Genomic DNA, 17578 nt, shown 5'->3' on the forward strand with positions numbered 1-17578 from the left:
AAATCTACATGGTTGAAAAAAGAAAACTCATGATGCCTTGATCTCTGTTATACCCTCTTACATTTACCTTTATTTTACCAGGACATTCCACTGAGATTGAAATCTCTTTTACAAGGCTTGGCAGCTTTGCAAATTTAGATCATTGGGGTTTAAAATGTCTAAATTTATTGCTGTGTTTCTATTCCTGAAGGTTTTTATCTGTTCCTATCTGTTCCTATTTTTACTCTGACACAGTGAAAAAAGGTGCAAGAACAGGGAAACCAAACAACCTCTGGCTAAACGGATAGCACAACACATCAGGGCAGGTCTCTGCAGTCTATTTAAACCTACAGGCCAGTAGCCACTTTTTTAATGATGAGTATGTACACATCCTGGACAGGGAGGAATGCTGGTTTGAGCACTATCTAAAGAATTGGGGAATGGCTGCAATCACAGCATTGTAAGATGGTAAAAGATGTACCATTAGGCCCCCTCCTTAATTCAGAGATGGTCTTTTCCCTTTTCATGTAAATGGTGCTCAAATCCATTTATCATTGGCCATTGACCAAAGGTTGATGATCAATGGTCATGTCAGTTTGCATATTAATGATCAAGAAAGTGACCTCACAGTCCATTATTTATCAGGGGGTTCAGTTATTATCTAAATGTGCTGTTTACAAGTTTGTGGAAATCTGCAGTCAGCTGAGACTGAAGAAATCACCTGGATGAGTAACAAAACGTTTCCTCCACTGAAAACACTACGTCCACATGAACAGAATCAACTTTTTGGAAATTCCTTATCTGGATGACTGAGCATGCATCAAGACAACAAGAAAATACTTTTGACTGGGAGGTTGAAGATGGCACAACATGGTACAAATCAGTAAATCCATAAACTTTTCACAGGAACTACTATGAAAAAGATCAAGGCCATAAACTCAACGCAAACTCAACATCTGTTGAGTTGGCTGGCTTCTCCCCAAGCCAGCCAGCGAGATGAATTCCAAAAACTATCTTATCGCTCTTTTTTCTTTTTTTTAACAGTAGAGCAGTAACTACGGTGTGAATCCTATCAGATTAGATTGTTATCTGCAGACAGATTTGTGGAGATATGACCCAACAAGCCTTCACACGCTCGTTTACAGCAGGAGAGAAGCCATACTTAAAGTTTACTGCAATCAGAACGAAGGACAAGTCAGATTGAGCAGAAAAGATAACAGCTGACCCAGATAAAGACTGATAAGACGCCCTCTGAAGAGAAACTGTTTTACACTACAGTGGGTGACTATGATCCCCTTCCTCATAGCTGATCTGCACACATACCTTTACACTTTATGATCCGTGAAAACTTTAAAGGTGCCCTATTAAAGTAGTAGGGCTAAAAAGCAGAAGCGATAATATATATATTTACATATGCCCACTTTATACAAAAACTGATATTCAGCAACATCATTACTCGACTATATGTTACAGTTTATTAAAACACTGATGCAATCAAAAAAATCCTCCATCACATGAATGTCATGGTAACTTTTGGGCATTTTTAGTGATTTATTGTAAGTGTTCTTTTTTCACAGAGGAATTATTGCACAGCATAAATGTTTAATTAATTGAAAAAGTTAGTTTGAATTTAATTTGGGTTTTACCTAATCCACACAGGCTCAAAATTATACATACATGTTTAAATAATATATAGATATGTATTTTATTAGGTTGTGTTGAAAGTTATACAGTGTCTTTTACCTTGGCATGGCCGAGATCTATTAAATTCTTGTTAGTGATAGCCAAACCTTTTTTTTCCCGCCAGGTGCATTTACAGTTTGAGCTTCTAAAGAAATGATTAAAGATTTGAATCTTTCAGCTGCTGATGTGATCTTGTCCTTTGGAAAACTGAAGCATAGATTAAGAGAGAAGTTTTGTAAAAGCTCATCAACATAACTCTCTCACTAGATCCTGACAAAAAGTTGCTGAAGAAGTGATTACAATGAGCTGTTTAAGAATGGGTATCATATCAGAGTCCATAATCTGTTTTCATTAGAAAGCGGATATTAGAAACTACAGCTGGTATTTTCTCTTTGCCAGCATAAAACAGATTTATTTGACAGCACTCACTGAATTGACCAATACTCAGAACAATGGAAAGTCCAAGGCACTCAATGATGGTCTAAGAATGAGAATTAAGATGAGACTCACACAAGTTAGTAAGGTCTCTTGGAGTCATTCCTAGACAACTGATCATCATTAAAAAAAAATAAAAAAAAATATGTAACTACAAGTTATATCGGATGTGTCAGCACCTCCAGGCACCTCCTCCAAACTCAGCACACTCAAGTTTGAATTTTCAGCTGCTCACATGGACAAGTCAAATTCCTTCTACAGAAAAGTTGCATGGTTAGGCGAGAGAAACACTGTGTTTAAAAGCCAAGAAAAGTAAAGCCTGGGAAGAGAGAGGTCAAATTTTAAACTTGAATACCAGAGGATGGTTGATGGCTACAAGATTCAAGAAATCAAGAAAAGTAATTGCTGTACAATCATTCCACTGTGAAAAAAAGAACCCCTCAAAGAAATCATTGAAAGACCAATATTTACATATTGGTCATGTAAAGATATCCAAGGGCTTTACATGAAATCGTAAGTAGAAAAGTTAGCTAGAATTTTGCATGAAAGCTCATCCCTTTTAAATTATTTTTAAATTTTAATTGTGGTCCTCAAACGCTTATCAAATTCAGGGTCACAAGGCAGCTGGAGGCTATGTCATTTAAGTCAATGGAAAACAAATGTACTGTTAGCCATAATTTGTCATGGCAGACAAATAAGACCCCTTCAGTTATATGAGCATAACACTGCTTTGTTTTAATTATCAGTGTTTGCTTTGAAGACTCCCAAAAAGCTGATTCTACTCTGGACGTACTGTTTTCAATGGGAGAAATGTTTCGTCGCTAATCCAAGTGACTCTTTCAGTCTCAGCTGAATGCAGGTTTCCCCAAAATTATAAACAGTACATTTGAATAATGACTGAACCCGCTGACAAATAATGGGCTGTGAGGCCAGTTTATCTCTATCAAGAAAAGGTTAAATTAGGTTTTGATTTGATTTGTTTGTTTGTTTGTTTCTCTCACTGAAAATTCTACGTCCAGATGAACAGATTCAACTTTTTGTGATTTCCTTAACTGGATGATTGAGCATGCATGGAAACTTTGAAAACTGTTTACTCAGTTTTAATTTATGTGTTATTTTCCAGGGAGTCTCATAAAAATGTAACACATCAATTACAACTTCTCTCACTAGCAGTTGCTCTTTCAGCACATTCAGTTCCTCCCTGCTATTTCCAAGAGCTTCCTTTAAAAACAATGGCTAACCAAAGTAAAGGTTTCATGCGTCATCGTATTTTTAATGACTTTGGTCATTAAACTCATTAAACTAAAGTGCCACCTGGAGCTTCACATTTTGAACGACAGTACAATGACACTAGTCACTGGGTTCACCAGAGCATGCTGGTGATTTTGTACTCAGGTTTTGTATCCACCTTATGAGCCCACCACTATAAAACATAATTTATCCATTGATCATTACCTCAATTTTCTACTATATACTGATGCTGCAGTACTGTTTGCCTGTTCATGCTATTATCTGTGAAATGACAATTATACCATATTATAAGGTGTGTCTGTGAAGGTTTTCAGTCATCCAGGTCATCGTAGTCTAAGGAGCTTGGAAAGAAAAGCGTCTGGGCTTTTTAAGTTTCTTATATCATGTATTGATGTATTGATGAGGTCCACTATGGGCAACTGTTGTGGAGAAATGGTTTTCAGGTTCAGTGAGATTCCTGTCTGAAAACTTCTTCACCCATTTTTCCTGTGCATCATTGCTTGTGAAGTCTTCCTGTTCTTGTCTGTATTGTGTAGGTTTTGACTGGGAAGTACAAGTTTTCATTAGCAAAGTGTTGGGCCCACTGAGCCTTGTCCACAAACTTAAAAACTTCATCTTACGTAGGGGAGAGTAGAAGTGTTTTGAGTTCCTGCAGAGTGTGACTAATCTTGTTCCAGAGTGCATTTATAGTGAAATGGACCTGTCTTATCCTTTCACTTAGAAGATGATTTTGTGCTCTCCATAGATTCCACTCTGCTCTGTGTCCCCTCACCGTGGATCCAAGGCGCAAACTCCTGGGAAGAAGTCCCAATCTTAGGAAATCTTAGGTTGAAACAGAGATTCTTCCTATAATCCGCTAGTTTTTTTTTTTTAATTCCCTTTCATACTCCCATACTAATTGATTGGTGTTCTTCAATATGTATGTGAGTTTCTCAGTTATCCAGGTCATTGTAGGCTAAGAAATTTCTTAGTCTAAGAAATTTCTTCAAGAAACTTAAAGAAGTCCAGACGCTTTTCTTTCCAAGCTCCTAAGATGATACCATAAGGTGTTGTATGTCTATAAATATGCACACACACGCACACACACACACACACACACACACACACACACACACACACACACACACACACACACACACACGTATACAAGTACATATACAGGGGAGGAGATAGAGGCCACCGATATCAAGACAACGAAGCTCCTCACCATGCGTGGAGGGTTTAACCCCAAACCCAGCACCCTGAGGCTGTACGCTAAACGGAAGGAAAGAGGCCAGGGACTGATGAGTGTCAAAAACACTGTCCAGGATTAGACAGGAAACATCCACAAGTACATCAGGAAGATCGCCACAACCAACTGTGTGCTTAGTGAATACCTCCGGCAGCACAAACCCAAGAAAGAAGAGGAGCAAAGAGAAGAACCCTCATATAAGGACAGGCCACTCCATGGTATGTACCACCGGCAGAGGAATTGGCTGACATTCAGAAATCCCAGCAGTGGCTGGACAAAGCTGAACTGAAGGACAGCACAGAGACACTAATCATGGCAGCACAGGAACAAGCTCTAAGTACAAGATCCATAGAGGTTGGGGTCTATCACACCAGGCAAGACCCCCGGTGCAAGCTGTGTAAAGATGCCCCTGAGACAATCAGCACATAACAGCAGGGTGCAAGATGCTAGCAGCAGGCCATACATGGAGCACTATAACCAACTAATCGGCATAGTATACAGGAATATCTGTATGGCCTGGAAGTCACGAGGTCAAAATAGGACACTCCCCGTAGGGTGGTCAATAGATGTAGCTACACTACATATACCATTAGCCTGTGGTAGAGAACCCAAGCTTGAAGGATAGAGTGCCCGAAGGGGCGAGACAGGATTTTTTTGTAATTTTATTTATCATGTTAGCCCATTGCTAGGTAGGAATGTCCTCATGTTCTAGGCAACATGAGGGGATTAAAATAAAACATTTATTAATCAGATTTGTAAATATAAACATGGTCTAATTTTGATTAAATTAAACTGACGGGATGGTGTTGTAGGTGTAAAAATGCAAGAACATACTATTTTGGTCCTTTGGTTGTCATGCATAAATGAGTTATTGTGGATATAAATTAGATTTTACTGCCATGAAATGAAAATACCACTGTTGTTTAATAGGATGTTATATGTGCATAAATCTTGCAAACAGGTCATTTTAGTGTCTTGGCCTGGCAACCACGTGGCATCCACTCTGTAGATAAGAGCCTTTAGAGGCCTAAAATGTACCTGTGTGCCAAGTTCAGTTGCTCAACTGTGTTAAGGGAGTTGGTGGATAAAGTAGCAAACACACAGACAGACAGATACTTCATGTGTTAAAGTGAGATGCACTAATGTCAAGATTTAGCTTAGGAAATGCTTAGTTCCTCAAGAACCTGCATTATATTTATATGTAAAACATTCAGTTCAGTTCAAGAATGAAAGTTAGACATTGACATGACCATTACTGACTGATATGGGCATCCAGAGAGGATAAAAAAGGTATTGCGTTGGTGTGTTTTAGGTTTCTAAGCTCATGATGACTCATGTACAGTACATTACATAGCTAGTGCTTAAAATGAAGACTTTAATAAAAATGAAACAACACATGATCTGATTAATTTGAAGGAAACCCCTGTGAAAGAGTCATTAATTACATAAACTAGTCTGAAAAATAAATGATAGATGAAAAATGATAGGTAATGGCAAGTTGCATAAAGTCAGTTAGGAAGGAGATAAAATATATACCAAAATAAAGCCACCAATTAGAGAACAGCCCCAGGATCTCCTGGTGGGTTTAAACACGCTCATGTGGTGGAGTTCTTTTCTTTTTTTATTAGGTAAACTGTTTTTATATTAACAGCATTTCAGATTATAAATTAACTCATGTTCAAAATGGTTGATCATGCAGACTTTGGGCTGTTAACTAAAGATTATGTCAGCATGACCAGCTTTCCTCTCTCCTTTGCCTATAAACATAGCCACAGAAGGTCTAAGATGGTCAGTATACTACCTAACGATTATATACACCTTTATTTTAAATGTGCAGGTTTGTAGATGATGGCTTTTGCACCCACTAATTTGGAATAAAACATCAAAGTTGTTATTCAGATGATGCTGGTACTATCCTTGTGATAGCCCTTAAATTTCCATCAGGACACTTTGACTTTTTATTGTTTCCACACCTGGTATGTTGACATGAAGTGCCCATAAACATTTTCATCCTTCTGTCATGTTTTATTGTTTTACAGCATCTTGATTGTCTATATAAATAGACCTATGGCACATAAAAACAGATGTAAAATCAAAATGCAAAAATGAATGACACCACAGACAAATCACCTCTAGCCCCCCCCCCCCCACACACACACACACACACACACACACACACCAATTTATGTGCTCTTTTCCTATCAGAAAATATTTCTACACTTTCTTTTATGATTGTGTAAACTGGGTGCCTTTATGTTGGGAATGTTATGGGAATTGTGCAAAGAACATGTGCTCTGTGGCTATTCCTGCATGATGATGCTTGATGACATGAGAGTCCAATAAAGCTTTAAAACCCACGCAGCTATAAAAACTGGAGCCAAGGTCCAATGGCATTTCATATTTCATTGTGATTTTTTTTTATATGCATGTGTTTTGAACGCTGACCCCATAAAACATAGACTATTGGTTAATTTTTTATCTTTCGGCCAAATTTTATTTGGCTTTGGAACCGTGGGCATAAAGGGCAGTGATCCAAGCTCACTCCATCTCTTTGTCAGGTCCATCTTCTTGGACAGGGGGAGAAACTGGACTTGTCTCATCTCAAGGACTCTAAGAAGCCCCAAAGTGTGTGCAAGTTTTAGGATCTGCTGATATTCTTCTTCTGCAACAACAATGTCCATGCTGAAGCCAACCACCATGCTGCCAGACATCTGTGACTATGCTGCCACAGCCTGCTCGGGCACAGACTGCCTTGTTCCTCCAAGTAACTTCAATGCCATCCTGAGTGTAGTGCTGAGCACGGTGCTCACCATCATGCTCGCCATGGTCATGTTCGCCATGGGCTGCACAGTGGAGGCTGCAAAGCTGTGGGGTCACATTAAGAAGCCATGGGGCATTATCATTGGCTTCCTCTGCCAGTTTGGCATTATGCCTTTTACAGCTTTTGCCTTGTCACTGGCTTTTGGGGTCCAGGCTGTGCAGGCAGTGGTCATCATCATCATGGGCTGCTGTCCAGGTGGCTCAAACTCCAACATCATCTGCTACTGGTTGGAAGGAGACATGGACCTCAGGTGAGATGGCAGGCAGGTTCACTGCTATTTTCTTTTTTTTCTTTTTCCCTTTACGTTAAAGAGCAGACTTCACTGTGCCTGATTCAGCTGGAGGTTTCTTCCTGTTTAAAAAGGAACCTTCTTTTTTCCACACTATCACCAAGTGCTGCTCTTAGAGGACCACTATGTTTACTCTGTGATAACTATTTTTTTCTATTTTGTATGTAAACTAAATAGAACATTTTCATTTTGTTTGGATCCCAGAACACTCTTAAGCTATTTTAAGGAAGGGTTTCTAGAGTTTTATCTACATTTATTCAATGTTAATGCACTATTTAAAGAAAACAGATTGTGTGTGTGTGTATAAGCACAGCTAGGGACAAATGCAGGAAACTCATCAGTGTCCAAATCCTTCGCTCCTCAGTATCAGTATGACAACCTGCTCCTCTCTCCTGGCCTTGGGGATGATGCCTCTCTGTCTTTTAATCTACACCAGTGTATGGACATCCAGTGACACCATCAAGATCCCATTTGACAGTATTGGTAAGGAAAGCTTTCACAGACCTGAAACACCTTTAAGAGTGGCATTGGTTCTCAAAGTGTGTGGCGCACCCCACTGGTGGGCCACAAGTTACCTGGCAGAAAAGTCATGCGGAACTAATGTTTGACATCGGAATCACTTTTATGGTGGAACAAAGACATTTGTGGCAGCTAGGTTAATATTATGCACATCCACTGCATCCCCTGAAAAGCTGCAGCCACGTGTGCAAGTCTGTCAGCTGTTGACTTACACATGCGGCTGCAGCTTTTCGGCTACGGCCTACACACATCAACAACAACAACAGGACCTAGTTCATTCTGTTTTAAGCTGGTGAGGTGTGTTCGCGGATGGCACTCAGGTATGTTCGCCTGCCCCGCAGACCACACCCCACCAAAGCTCTGCAGTCAAAAGCAGGCTCACTGCAGCCACTATTAGTGAATAGTATTAAACTCTCATTTAAATTATAAATAAGACTGAACATTATTTTTCCATGTCTGATAATGTTCACATTCTGTTTAACTTGTTGCATTTTTGAAGAAGTGGTGCAGATTAATGAAGCAGTCTAGTGACAAAAGTTACAAATAATAATTTGAAATGAAAGTTGTTTTAAAACAAAAATTACTGAAGGATTCATTTTGAATGAGTTTATTATCTAAATAAAGTTGCAGGTAGGATTTTCTGTCATTGTTTTGTTTAGATGGGGAATGAAAATATTTCTTCCTGCCATGTGGGAATTGATGTAAGAAGTTTGAGAACCACTGCTCTAAGGTAGCCTTTTTATAATCTACTATTTTGCATCATCAGGTATCACTCTGGCAGCCCTAATCATCCCGATTACTGTGGGAATGTACGTAAAGCGCAGGTGGCCTGAGATGGCAAAAAAGATTCTGAAGGTAGGAATACTCTACAGCACAGGTGCTGAACTCCAGGCCTCGAGGGCCGGTGTCCTGTAGGCTTTAGATGTTTCCTTGATCCAACACAGCTGATTTAAATGGCTAAATGACCTCAACATGTCTTGAAGTTCTCCAGAGGCCTGGTAATGAACTAATCATTTGAATCAGGTCTGTAGACCCAGGGTGATATCTAAAACCTGCAGGACACCGGCCCTCGAGGCCTGGAGTTCGACACCCCTGCTCTACAGTTTATTGAATATAATAGTACATGTTTAATGTTTTCACTTATAACATCTTGTGCCTCTGTGACATGTTTCTTTTTAGAAATAGCATTTCCATCATACATACTGGGGGGATGTGATATTTCCATTTTACAGTGCCCAACCAGTTGAATCACCTGGACTGGGTTTTAATGGAGCGTTTATGTTGTGCACAGGTTGGATCCATTGCTGGCTTTGCTCTCATTATTATTATAGCTGTGGTTGGAGGAGTCCTCTACCAGTCGTCCTGGACCATTGCTCCCTCCCTGTGGATAATTGGCACCATCTACCCCTTTATTGGATGCAGCCTTGGGTTCTTCCTAGCTCGCTTTGTGGGTCAACCCTGGTACAGGTGAGGTGACAGCAAAATGTTTCTGACACAGCTACATTCAAATTTGACTTACTGATGAGGTTCGTCACCGTTCTTTTATTTGTTCAGATGTCGAACCATTGCACTGGAGACAGGTTTCCAGAATGCCCAGTTGTGCAGCACTATCGTCCAGCTGTCCTTCAGCCCAGAGGAGCTGGAAATAATGTTTGCCTTCCCCCTCATCTACAGCATCTTCCAGCTCGTGTCAGCACTCGTCTTTGTGGGATGTAAGACCTTAAAACAAACGACATATACATTGGCCATTTTCTCTTGGATCACTGGACTTTTTTTTTTTAGTTCTTGGTCTGTGAATGCAGCTTCCTTATTTTACTTCTTTTCCTCCCTTGTGATGTTTTTTTGCTGTGTTGAGTCAACAGATTGAGCCAGGTGTTGTGCCATATAAGGATTAAATGTTTAACCCAAGTTTAACCAGTAATAGAATTGCAGCATGCTTCATGCTTCTCTGGTGGTTTATCTGTGTCAGAGATCAAGTATTATAACACCTATGACAGCAGCGGTGATGCCCAACTAGCTGCCACACAAATATCAGCTACAGGTACCCCTTTAAAAAGGGCCAAAGGGGTTGCCATTCCCTGATGGAATGAGCTCTCACTCCCTGGGGCAAAGCAAGACCTTTGGTGCTGTACGCCAGTGAGCTTGCTTCTATAATCCAGTGGGACAGCTTCTGTCTGCTTCATCAATCCAGCCAGAGGTAGAGCTCTGTGTAAACAAACAGCTGGTAACATAAACACACATTCTGAGTGCGCTCAATGTGGGTACGTAGCACACACACTGGACAAAGAGAATGCATCCTCCTCTGCTCCTCAGATGCAAAAGGAGGGGAGCAAAAGCTCAGCAACTCAAACTCCATTCAGTTATAAGATGCAGGCTTGACCTTGGGAAAATAGACAGCATTCGGATGCAATACGATCTTGTGGCCATCAGGAGAGAACACTGTGCAGGAGGGATGCACTGCAACGCATGTAGGTCACCCACTTACTTTGCTGAAGCCAAAGTGAGAACTGATGCAGTCTTGCATGAGAGAAATTTCATATCCACAGACTCAATGGGTTCAAAAGGGGGGCTACAAATGCTTCCAGCACTAAAGAAAAGTCCCAAGCAGGGACACTGGACCTAAGCACAGGTCTCAGCCAGCAAACCCCTTTCAGAAAACGTATGGTGAGGGGATGTGCACCTGGTGTCACCCCGTCAAAGCCAAAATGACAAGCAGATATAGCTGCTAAATAAACCTTAATCGTTGAAAATGAAAGGCCCTTATCCAGCAGCTCCTGCAGGAATTTCAAAACATCCACAAAAGAGCACTGGAATGGGAGAGTGTGGCGGTCCTGGCACCATTGCTCAAAGGCTCGCCATTTGTAACCGTACAAGTCTCTAGTGGATGAGGCTGTAGCGCTCTGAATTGTCGCTATCACACTAGGTAGCAGACCCTTAGCAATCAAGTTTGTCCTCTCAGCAGGTAAGCATGAAGACACCACAGATCCGGGCGCGAATGAATTATTCCTCCTCCCACCTGAGAGAGGAGGTCCCTGCGGAGACGAAGCTGCCAAGGACTCACTGCTAGCAGGCTGATTATCTCTGCATACCAAGACCCTGTAGGCCACCAAAGGGCCACTACAATCAGTCAGAGAGACTGCCAACGCACTCTCTCTAAAACTGGAGATATCATTTCCACTGGGGGAAATGCATACAGGAGCATGACTGGCCATTGGTGCGCTAGCGCGTCCATGCCCAAGGTTGCATTGTGAACGATTATTGAGAAGAACAGGGGGCAGTGAATATTTACCCTGGAGGCAAAAAAAGATCTACTTGTGCATTGCCAAACAGATCCCAAATCTGAGCGACTATCAAAGGGTGCAACCTCCATTCCTTCACCAAAGTACCCCCCTTGGAGAGAAGGTCTGGCCCCAGGTTCAGTTGGCCTGGAACATGGGTGGCTCTTAGAGACAGAAAATGAACACTGCACCATAACAGCAGAGAGCGAGACAGCTGATAGGGGAAGGGAGGGTGTTCCTCCCTGACTGTTTATGTAAGAAACTATTGTTGAATTGTCCTTCCTGTATAAGACATGCTGGCCCTCCAGGACTGGACGGAAATGTTTGAGAGCTAAGAACACTGATAACAGCTCTAAGCGGTTGATGTGCAGCTCACGCTGGGCTGCGGACCAGATCCCTCTCACTGATGCACCCTCGCACAGCAATAGGGAAGCATCTGTGGACACCACCTTGCGAAACAACACCCTCCCATCTGAGAGCCCTGATGCAGTAGCCCGGGCTCCCTCCAGGGATAGAGAACTAGCATGCACGATGCGGTTACCCTCAGCCTCCTCCAGAGGTGATGCGATGCACACAGGTGGTGAGAGAGAGTCCAGCATTGAAACACTCTCATCTTTACCAGTCCAAGTGGCACTACGGTGATCATAGATGCCATCGTGCCCAACAAATGTAATATCGTCTGGAAACGCAGTCTGTGTTCCAGCTGAAACTGAGCAAAGCAGTGATGAAACGCAGCCACTCTGTGCTCCAACAAACGTGCGCGGCTGGAAAGCGAGCATATTTTCAAACCAAGGAAAGACATCTCCTGACTCGAGATTAGTGAGCTCTTTTGAAAGTTCACAGGGAAACCCAGTGTCTGAATGTGTGACAAAACCAGTGACAGCTGTGTCTCCGCCTGCTCTCAGGAGCAAGCTACGAGAGCCCAGTCGTCTAGGTAGGCTAAGATGCGGATGCCTCTCTCTCTGAGGGGACCTAGTGCTGCCTCGGCACATTTCGCAAAGGTGCAAGGAGCGAGTGGAAAACCTGAACAGCAGCACCAGGTATTTGTATAATTGCTGCTTCGATGCCCACAGTAGTTTTTACAACTCTCCGGAAACGATGCGGCTTGACCCGGAACTGCAACCAGTAACTCATAGCAACGGTTCGAAACACCCACGGAGAGAGGGTGCAAGCGTGTCACTGAGGCAACTGAGCAGCCAGCTGGCTGACCTGCAGCATCAATGGCGGGGCGTTGTGTGTCTGTGTCTTTAGCACTGGTGCACTGATGCTCTAACATCTATGAACAATTTTAAGTGCAACATCTTCATGAGTTTTTATGTCACCCAGGAGTTTTTTTGTTTTGTGGGATGTTTTATTCGCTGTTATTTTTCATCCCTCACTTTTCCTTTCACTTCTACTCTCTTTAGTTTGCAAACCAAAAGGTTCTGTGTTGGATTCAGGTAATGACAAGTACTTTAAGTAATTTAGAGAGAAAGACTTTGGTTTGGGTTAAAACAAACCCCCTAAAAATAGTAATCCTGCACATTTACCAGTGATGAGATGGACCTAACACAATCTCACTAATGCCATACCCCAGTGCAAATTGGAACACATCCGAAGGACAGACTTTGTGACATTAAGTAGCACCATCTTCTCAAACACACAGGCATTGCTAATTTAAGCAGAGGTGAGAATGGCCTTGAATAAACATAGGTTTTAATGTGCGAAAATGTGCAGTGAGGGGATGGATGGAAGTTAGAGTTCACATGGTTGAAAATATATGGAGGCCATCTTCTGCAGAATACCTTGAAATTTTGACTTTTCTTTCAGTCCTGGGCACCAAACATTTGAGAACAGTGGTTTACAGATTATCATAGATGCTCACTTATATTTGAAAGCATAGATTCATAGATGCTTTGTCACTGAAGTCCTGTTTATTCAACTTTTAAAGGCTTTGTCCAAAGGTGTTTGCTCACTGGTTCTGAATCTATGGTTTGTTTCCTGTCCAGGCTTCCAGCTTTACAAAAGGTATTGTGGTGGCGGTTCGTCTGCAAACAGTGACGCTCCATACGTGGAAGGTCACAATCCTGATGTAGAAGAGCAAAAGTATTGCCCACGGGAAAATGGTGGCTTTGAGGGCGATGAGAGCAGCAACAGGGATGTGAAGGATAAAAGCACTGACAAAAGCACTGACAAAAGCACTGAGCTGTGATATTGCAGCCCTGAAAACCAGAGACTTTGGGTTGTTGGTATGAGCAATAACAACTGCATCACTGAACAGACCATTCAGACTCTACTGTGAAGACACTGCACTCTGCAAGTTTTATGTGCGCCACACTAAACCATTTGGAAAGGTTTTAGCTGAACAGGGTTGCACAAATTTTGTATCTGGGACAGTCAGTATCTAACTTCAAGTGGGAAGTTGGTGGGGACCAACTGCTGAATTATGTGTTATTTACTTTTATTCATATCTAAATATTTAGAACCATGTTCCCTATACTTTGTTAGACACGTGTCTCTTAATCAGTGCTTCAGTGATTGTAAACAGTGTGTTTTGGGGTTTTTTTTTTAAGGTGACAGCCATAATTTATTTCATATTAATGTTATTTCAATAGCAACAAGAACACAGTGATGACAATAAAGAACAAAATGTGATATACTGATGTAGTTACAGTGTAAGAAAAGTCTATGTGAGAGCCAGTCATGTAAAAGGTGCAGTGGAGTTGTTTTTTTTGGTTTTTTCAAAGTGTGTGGTTGAAACGACCCTGCCTGATGAAGTGGCACTGAGGTACAGTTACCGCAGAAGGTAACTCAAAAGCAGGTGGGGGTACATGCAAATAATCTGAAGAAACACCAATTTCAAAAACTGAGTGCAACTGTACTTGCTTTGCAGAGGGGTTGGCAGTTAAATAAATGCAATGGACAAGAAGTAGAAATCAAGTAGGATGAAGAAAACCCGAAAGTATACAGATCAGTTTAAGTTACACAAATACAAGAAACAATGTAAATAGATTGCTAAAACATTAAAGAAAAACTTGACATTTCTTAACTAAAACTACGGTTAGCAATAAAGCTGTTAGCATGAATTAACTGTGTAACAGCTCCATAAAAGTAGGTTAAAGATAAACAGATAATTTTTATTATTGTTGTTATCTAAACAAGCATATTTGTTGGATGTTATTTATGCCCTGCTGGGCACACATGGAGCGGCATAACTGAATGGGCGGCTTAGTTTACAGGAACATCAGTGCCAAATATGGCCTAGAAGTCCCGTGGTCAAAATAGGACATACCCCCCTAGAGTGGTCGAGAATGACCAAGCCAAGATCCTGTTGGACTTCCAGATACAAACAGACAAACTGATTACGGCTAACCAACTGGACACAGAAGTGGTGGATAAGCAGATTAAGATGGCCGTAGTGATAGATGTAGCTATCCTAAATGACAGCAACATTAGAAAGAAGGAACACAAGAAGCTGGAGAAATACCAAGAGCTGAGAAAAGAACTCAAGGAGATGTGGAGGGTGAAGGCAACATTAATCAGATTTGTAAATCCACCATATAGATAATAACCTGTAGAGGCCTAAAATGTACCTGTGTGCCAAGTTTGGTTGCTCAACTCTTGATTGTGTAGAGGGAGTTGGTGGATAAAGTAGCAAACACACAGACAGACATTTCATGTGTTAAAGTGAGATGCACCAGATTTAGCATGGAAATGTTTACTTCCTCAAGAATCTGTATTATGTTTACATGTAAAACATTTAATTTAGTTCACGAATGAAAGTTGAATATTGGTATCACCATTATGGACTGATATGGGCATCCAGAGAGGATAAAAAAGGTTTCTAAGCTCATGATGACTCATGTACAGTACATTACATAGCAAGTGCTTAAAATGAAAACTTTAAATAACTGAAATAACATGTTCTGGAATTTTTAAGGAAACCCCTGTGAAAGAATCATGAATTACATGAACCAGTGTGAAAATTAATGATAGACTGGTAATGGCAAAGTTGCTTAAAGTTAGTTAGGAAGGAGATCAAATATATGGAAAATAAAGCCGCCAATTAGAGAACAAGCCCGGGATCTCCTGGTGGGTTTAAACACACTCATGGTGGATTTGTTTTTGGTTATTATTATTATTAGGTAAACTGTTTTTATATTAACAGCATTTCAGATTATAAATTAACTCATGTTCACAATGGTTGATCATGCAGACTTTGGGCTGTTAACTAAAGATTATGTCACCATGACCAGCTTTCCTCTCTCTTTTGCCTATAAATATAGCCACAGAAGAGCTAAGACAGACAGACATTTCATGTGTCAAAATGAGCTGCACCAGATTTAGCATGGAAATGTTTACTTCCTCAAGAATCTGTATTATGTTTACATGTAAAACATTTAATTTAGTTCACGAATGAAAGTTAAATATTGGTATCACCATTATGGACTGATATGGGCATCCAGAGAGGATAAAAAAGGTTTCTAAGCTCATGATGACTCATGTACAGTACATTACATAGCAAGTGCTTAAAATGAAAACTTTAAATAACTGAAATAACGTGTTCTGGAATTTTTAAGGAAACCCCTGTGAAAGAATCATGAATTACATGAACCAGTGTGAAAATTAATGATAGACTGGTAATGGCAAAGTTGCTTAAAGTTAGTTAGGAAGGAGATCAAATATATGGAAAATAAAGCCGCCAATTAGAGAACAAGCCCGGGATCTCCTGGTGGGTTTAAACACACTCATGGTGGATTTGTTTTTGGTTATTATTATTATTAGGTAAACTGTTTTTATATTAACAGCATTTCAGATTATAAATTAACTCATGTTCACAATGGTTGATCATGCAGACTTTGGGCTGTTAACTAAAGATTATGTCACCATGACCAGCTTTCCTCTCTCTTTTGCCTATAAATATAGCCACAGAAGAGCTAAGACAGACAGACATTTCATGTGTCAAAATGAGCTGCACCAGATTTAGCATGGAAATGTTTACTTCCTCAAGAATCTGTATTATGTTTACATGTAAAACATTTAATTCGGTTCACGAATGAAAGTCAAATATTGGTATCACCATTATGGACTGATGGTGGTCTAAGATGGTCAGAGCACTCCCTAATGATTACATACACCTTTATTTTAAATGTGCAGGTTTGTAGATTATGGCTTTCGTAGCCATTAATTTGGAATAAAATATCAAAGGTTTGCTGCAGATGACGCTGGCTGGCTTTCCTCTATCCTTGTGAAAACGCATTAACTCTTAAGTTTCCATCAGGACTCAGAAAGGTAAGAACAATTTGTTTTAATGAGTCTTCATGGAAATGGGTTTTATTGTTTTACAGCATCTTGGGTGGCTATATAATTAAACCTAAAAACAAATATAAAATCAAAAAGCAGAAATCAATGACACCAAAGACAAATCAGCACTTTCTAACTTAACGATCATATGTATACTTTCTTTTTCCAATTTCTCTCTTAAAAGCTGAAAGAACAAATAATTGTTTGTGTTGCATTATCATGATCTTAGTCAGTTTCTGAGACACATCTGGAATTTATGTGGTCTTTTCCTATCAGCATGCAGAAAATATTTCTACACTTTCAAAAAATTTTAAAACATTTTTTGCTTTTCACCTAGAGTGTATGTTTTATGTGCTCTTGGTTACTCCCGCTTAAAAGAATGATTAAGAGGCCAAAGAGGGCCATTATAATGGGAATTGTGCAAAGAACATGTACGATGTGGCTGCTGCCTCTTTACTTTACTTGCATGATGACGCTTGATGACATGAGAGTTCAATAAAACTTTAAAACCCACACGGCTGTAAAAACTGGAGCCACGGTGTCATGGCATTTCATATTTCATTGTGATTTTCTTTTTTATATGCATGTGCTTTTGAATGCTGACCCCATAAAACATAGACTATTGGTTAATTTTTTTTATCTTTTGGCCAAATTTTATTTGGGCAGTGATCAAAGCTCACTCCTTCTCTTTGTCAGGTCCATCTTCCTGGACAGGGGGAGAAACTGAACTTGTCTCATCTCAAGGACTCTAAGAAGCCCCAAAGCGTGTGCAAGTGTTAGGATCTGCTGATATTCTTCTTCTGCAACAA

At 40.5% G+C, this 17578-nt stretch overlaps 1 protein-coding gene across 2 annotated transcripts; it reads left to right on the forward strand.

Moving 5' to 3' along the window:
• The first annotated feature begins 3768 nt into the window (after nucleotides 1-3768).
• Nucleotides 3769-17572, forward strand: slc10a2 (solute carrier family 10 member 2). Of its 2 annotated transcripts, none has more exons than XM_063499761.1 (6): nucleotides 3769-7650; nucleotides 8054-8172; nucleotides 8975-9063; nucleotides 9500-9675; nucleotides 9763-9920; nucleotides 17466-17572. In XM_063499761.1, the coding sequence occupies exons 1-6, from the start codon at nucleotides 7253-7255 to the stop codon at nucleotides 17519-17521; spliced, it is 996 nt and encodes a 331-aa protein (XP_063355831.1). In that variant the 5' UTR covers nucleotides 3769-7252; the 3' UTR covers nucleotides 17522-17572. The 2 variants fall into 2 exon arrangements, with proteins under 2 accessions (XP_063355831.1, XP_063355830.1); XM_063499760.1 differs by lacking the exon at nucleotides 17466-17572 and adding an exon at nucleotides 13475-15312.
• The last annotated feature ends 6 nt before the right edge of the window (nucleotides 17573-17578 follow it).

This window comes from Pelmatolapia mariae, linkage group LG16_19 (genome assembly GCF_036321145.2).
Source record: "Pelmatolapia mariae isolate MD_Pm_ZW linkage group LG16_19, Pm_UMD_F_2, whole genome shotgun sequence".
Lineage (NCBI taxonomy): Eukaryota > Metazoa > Chordata > Actinopteri > Cichliformes > Cichlidae > Pelmatolapia > Pelmatolapia mariae.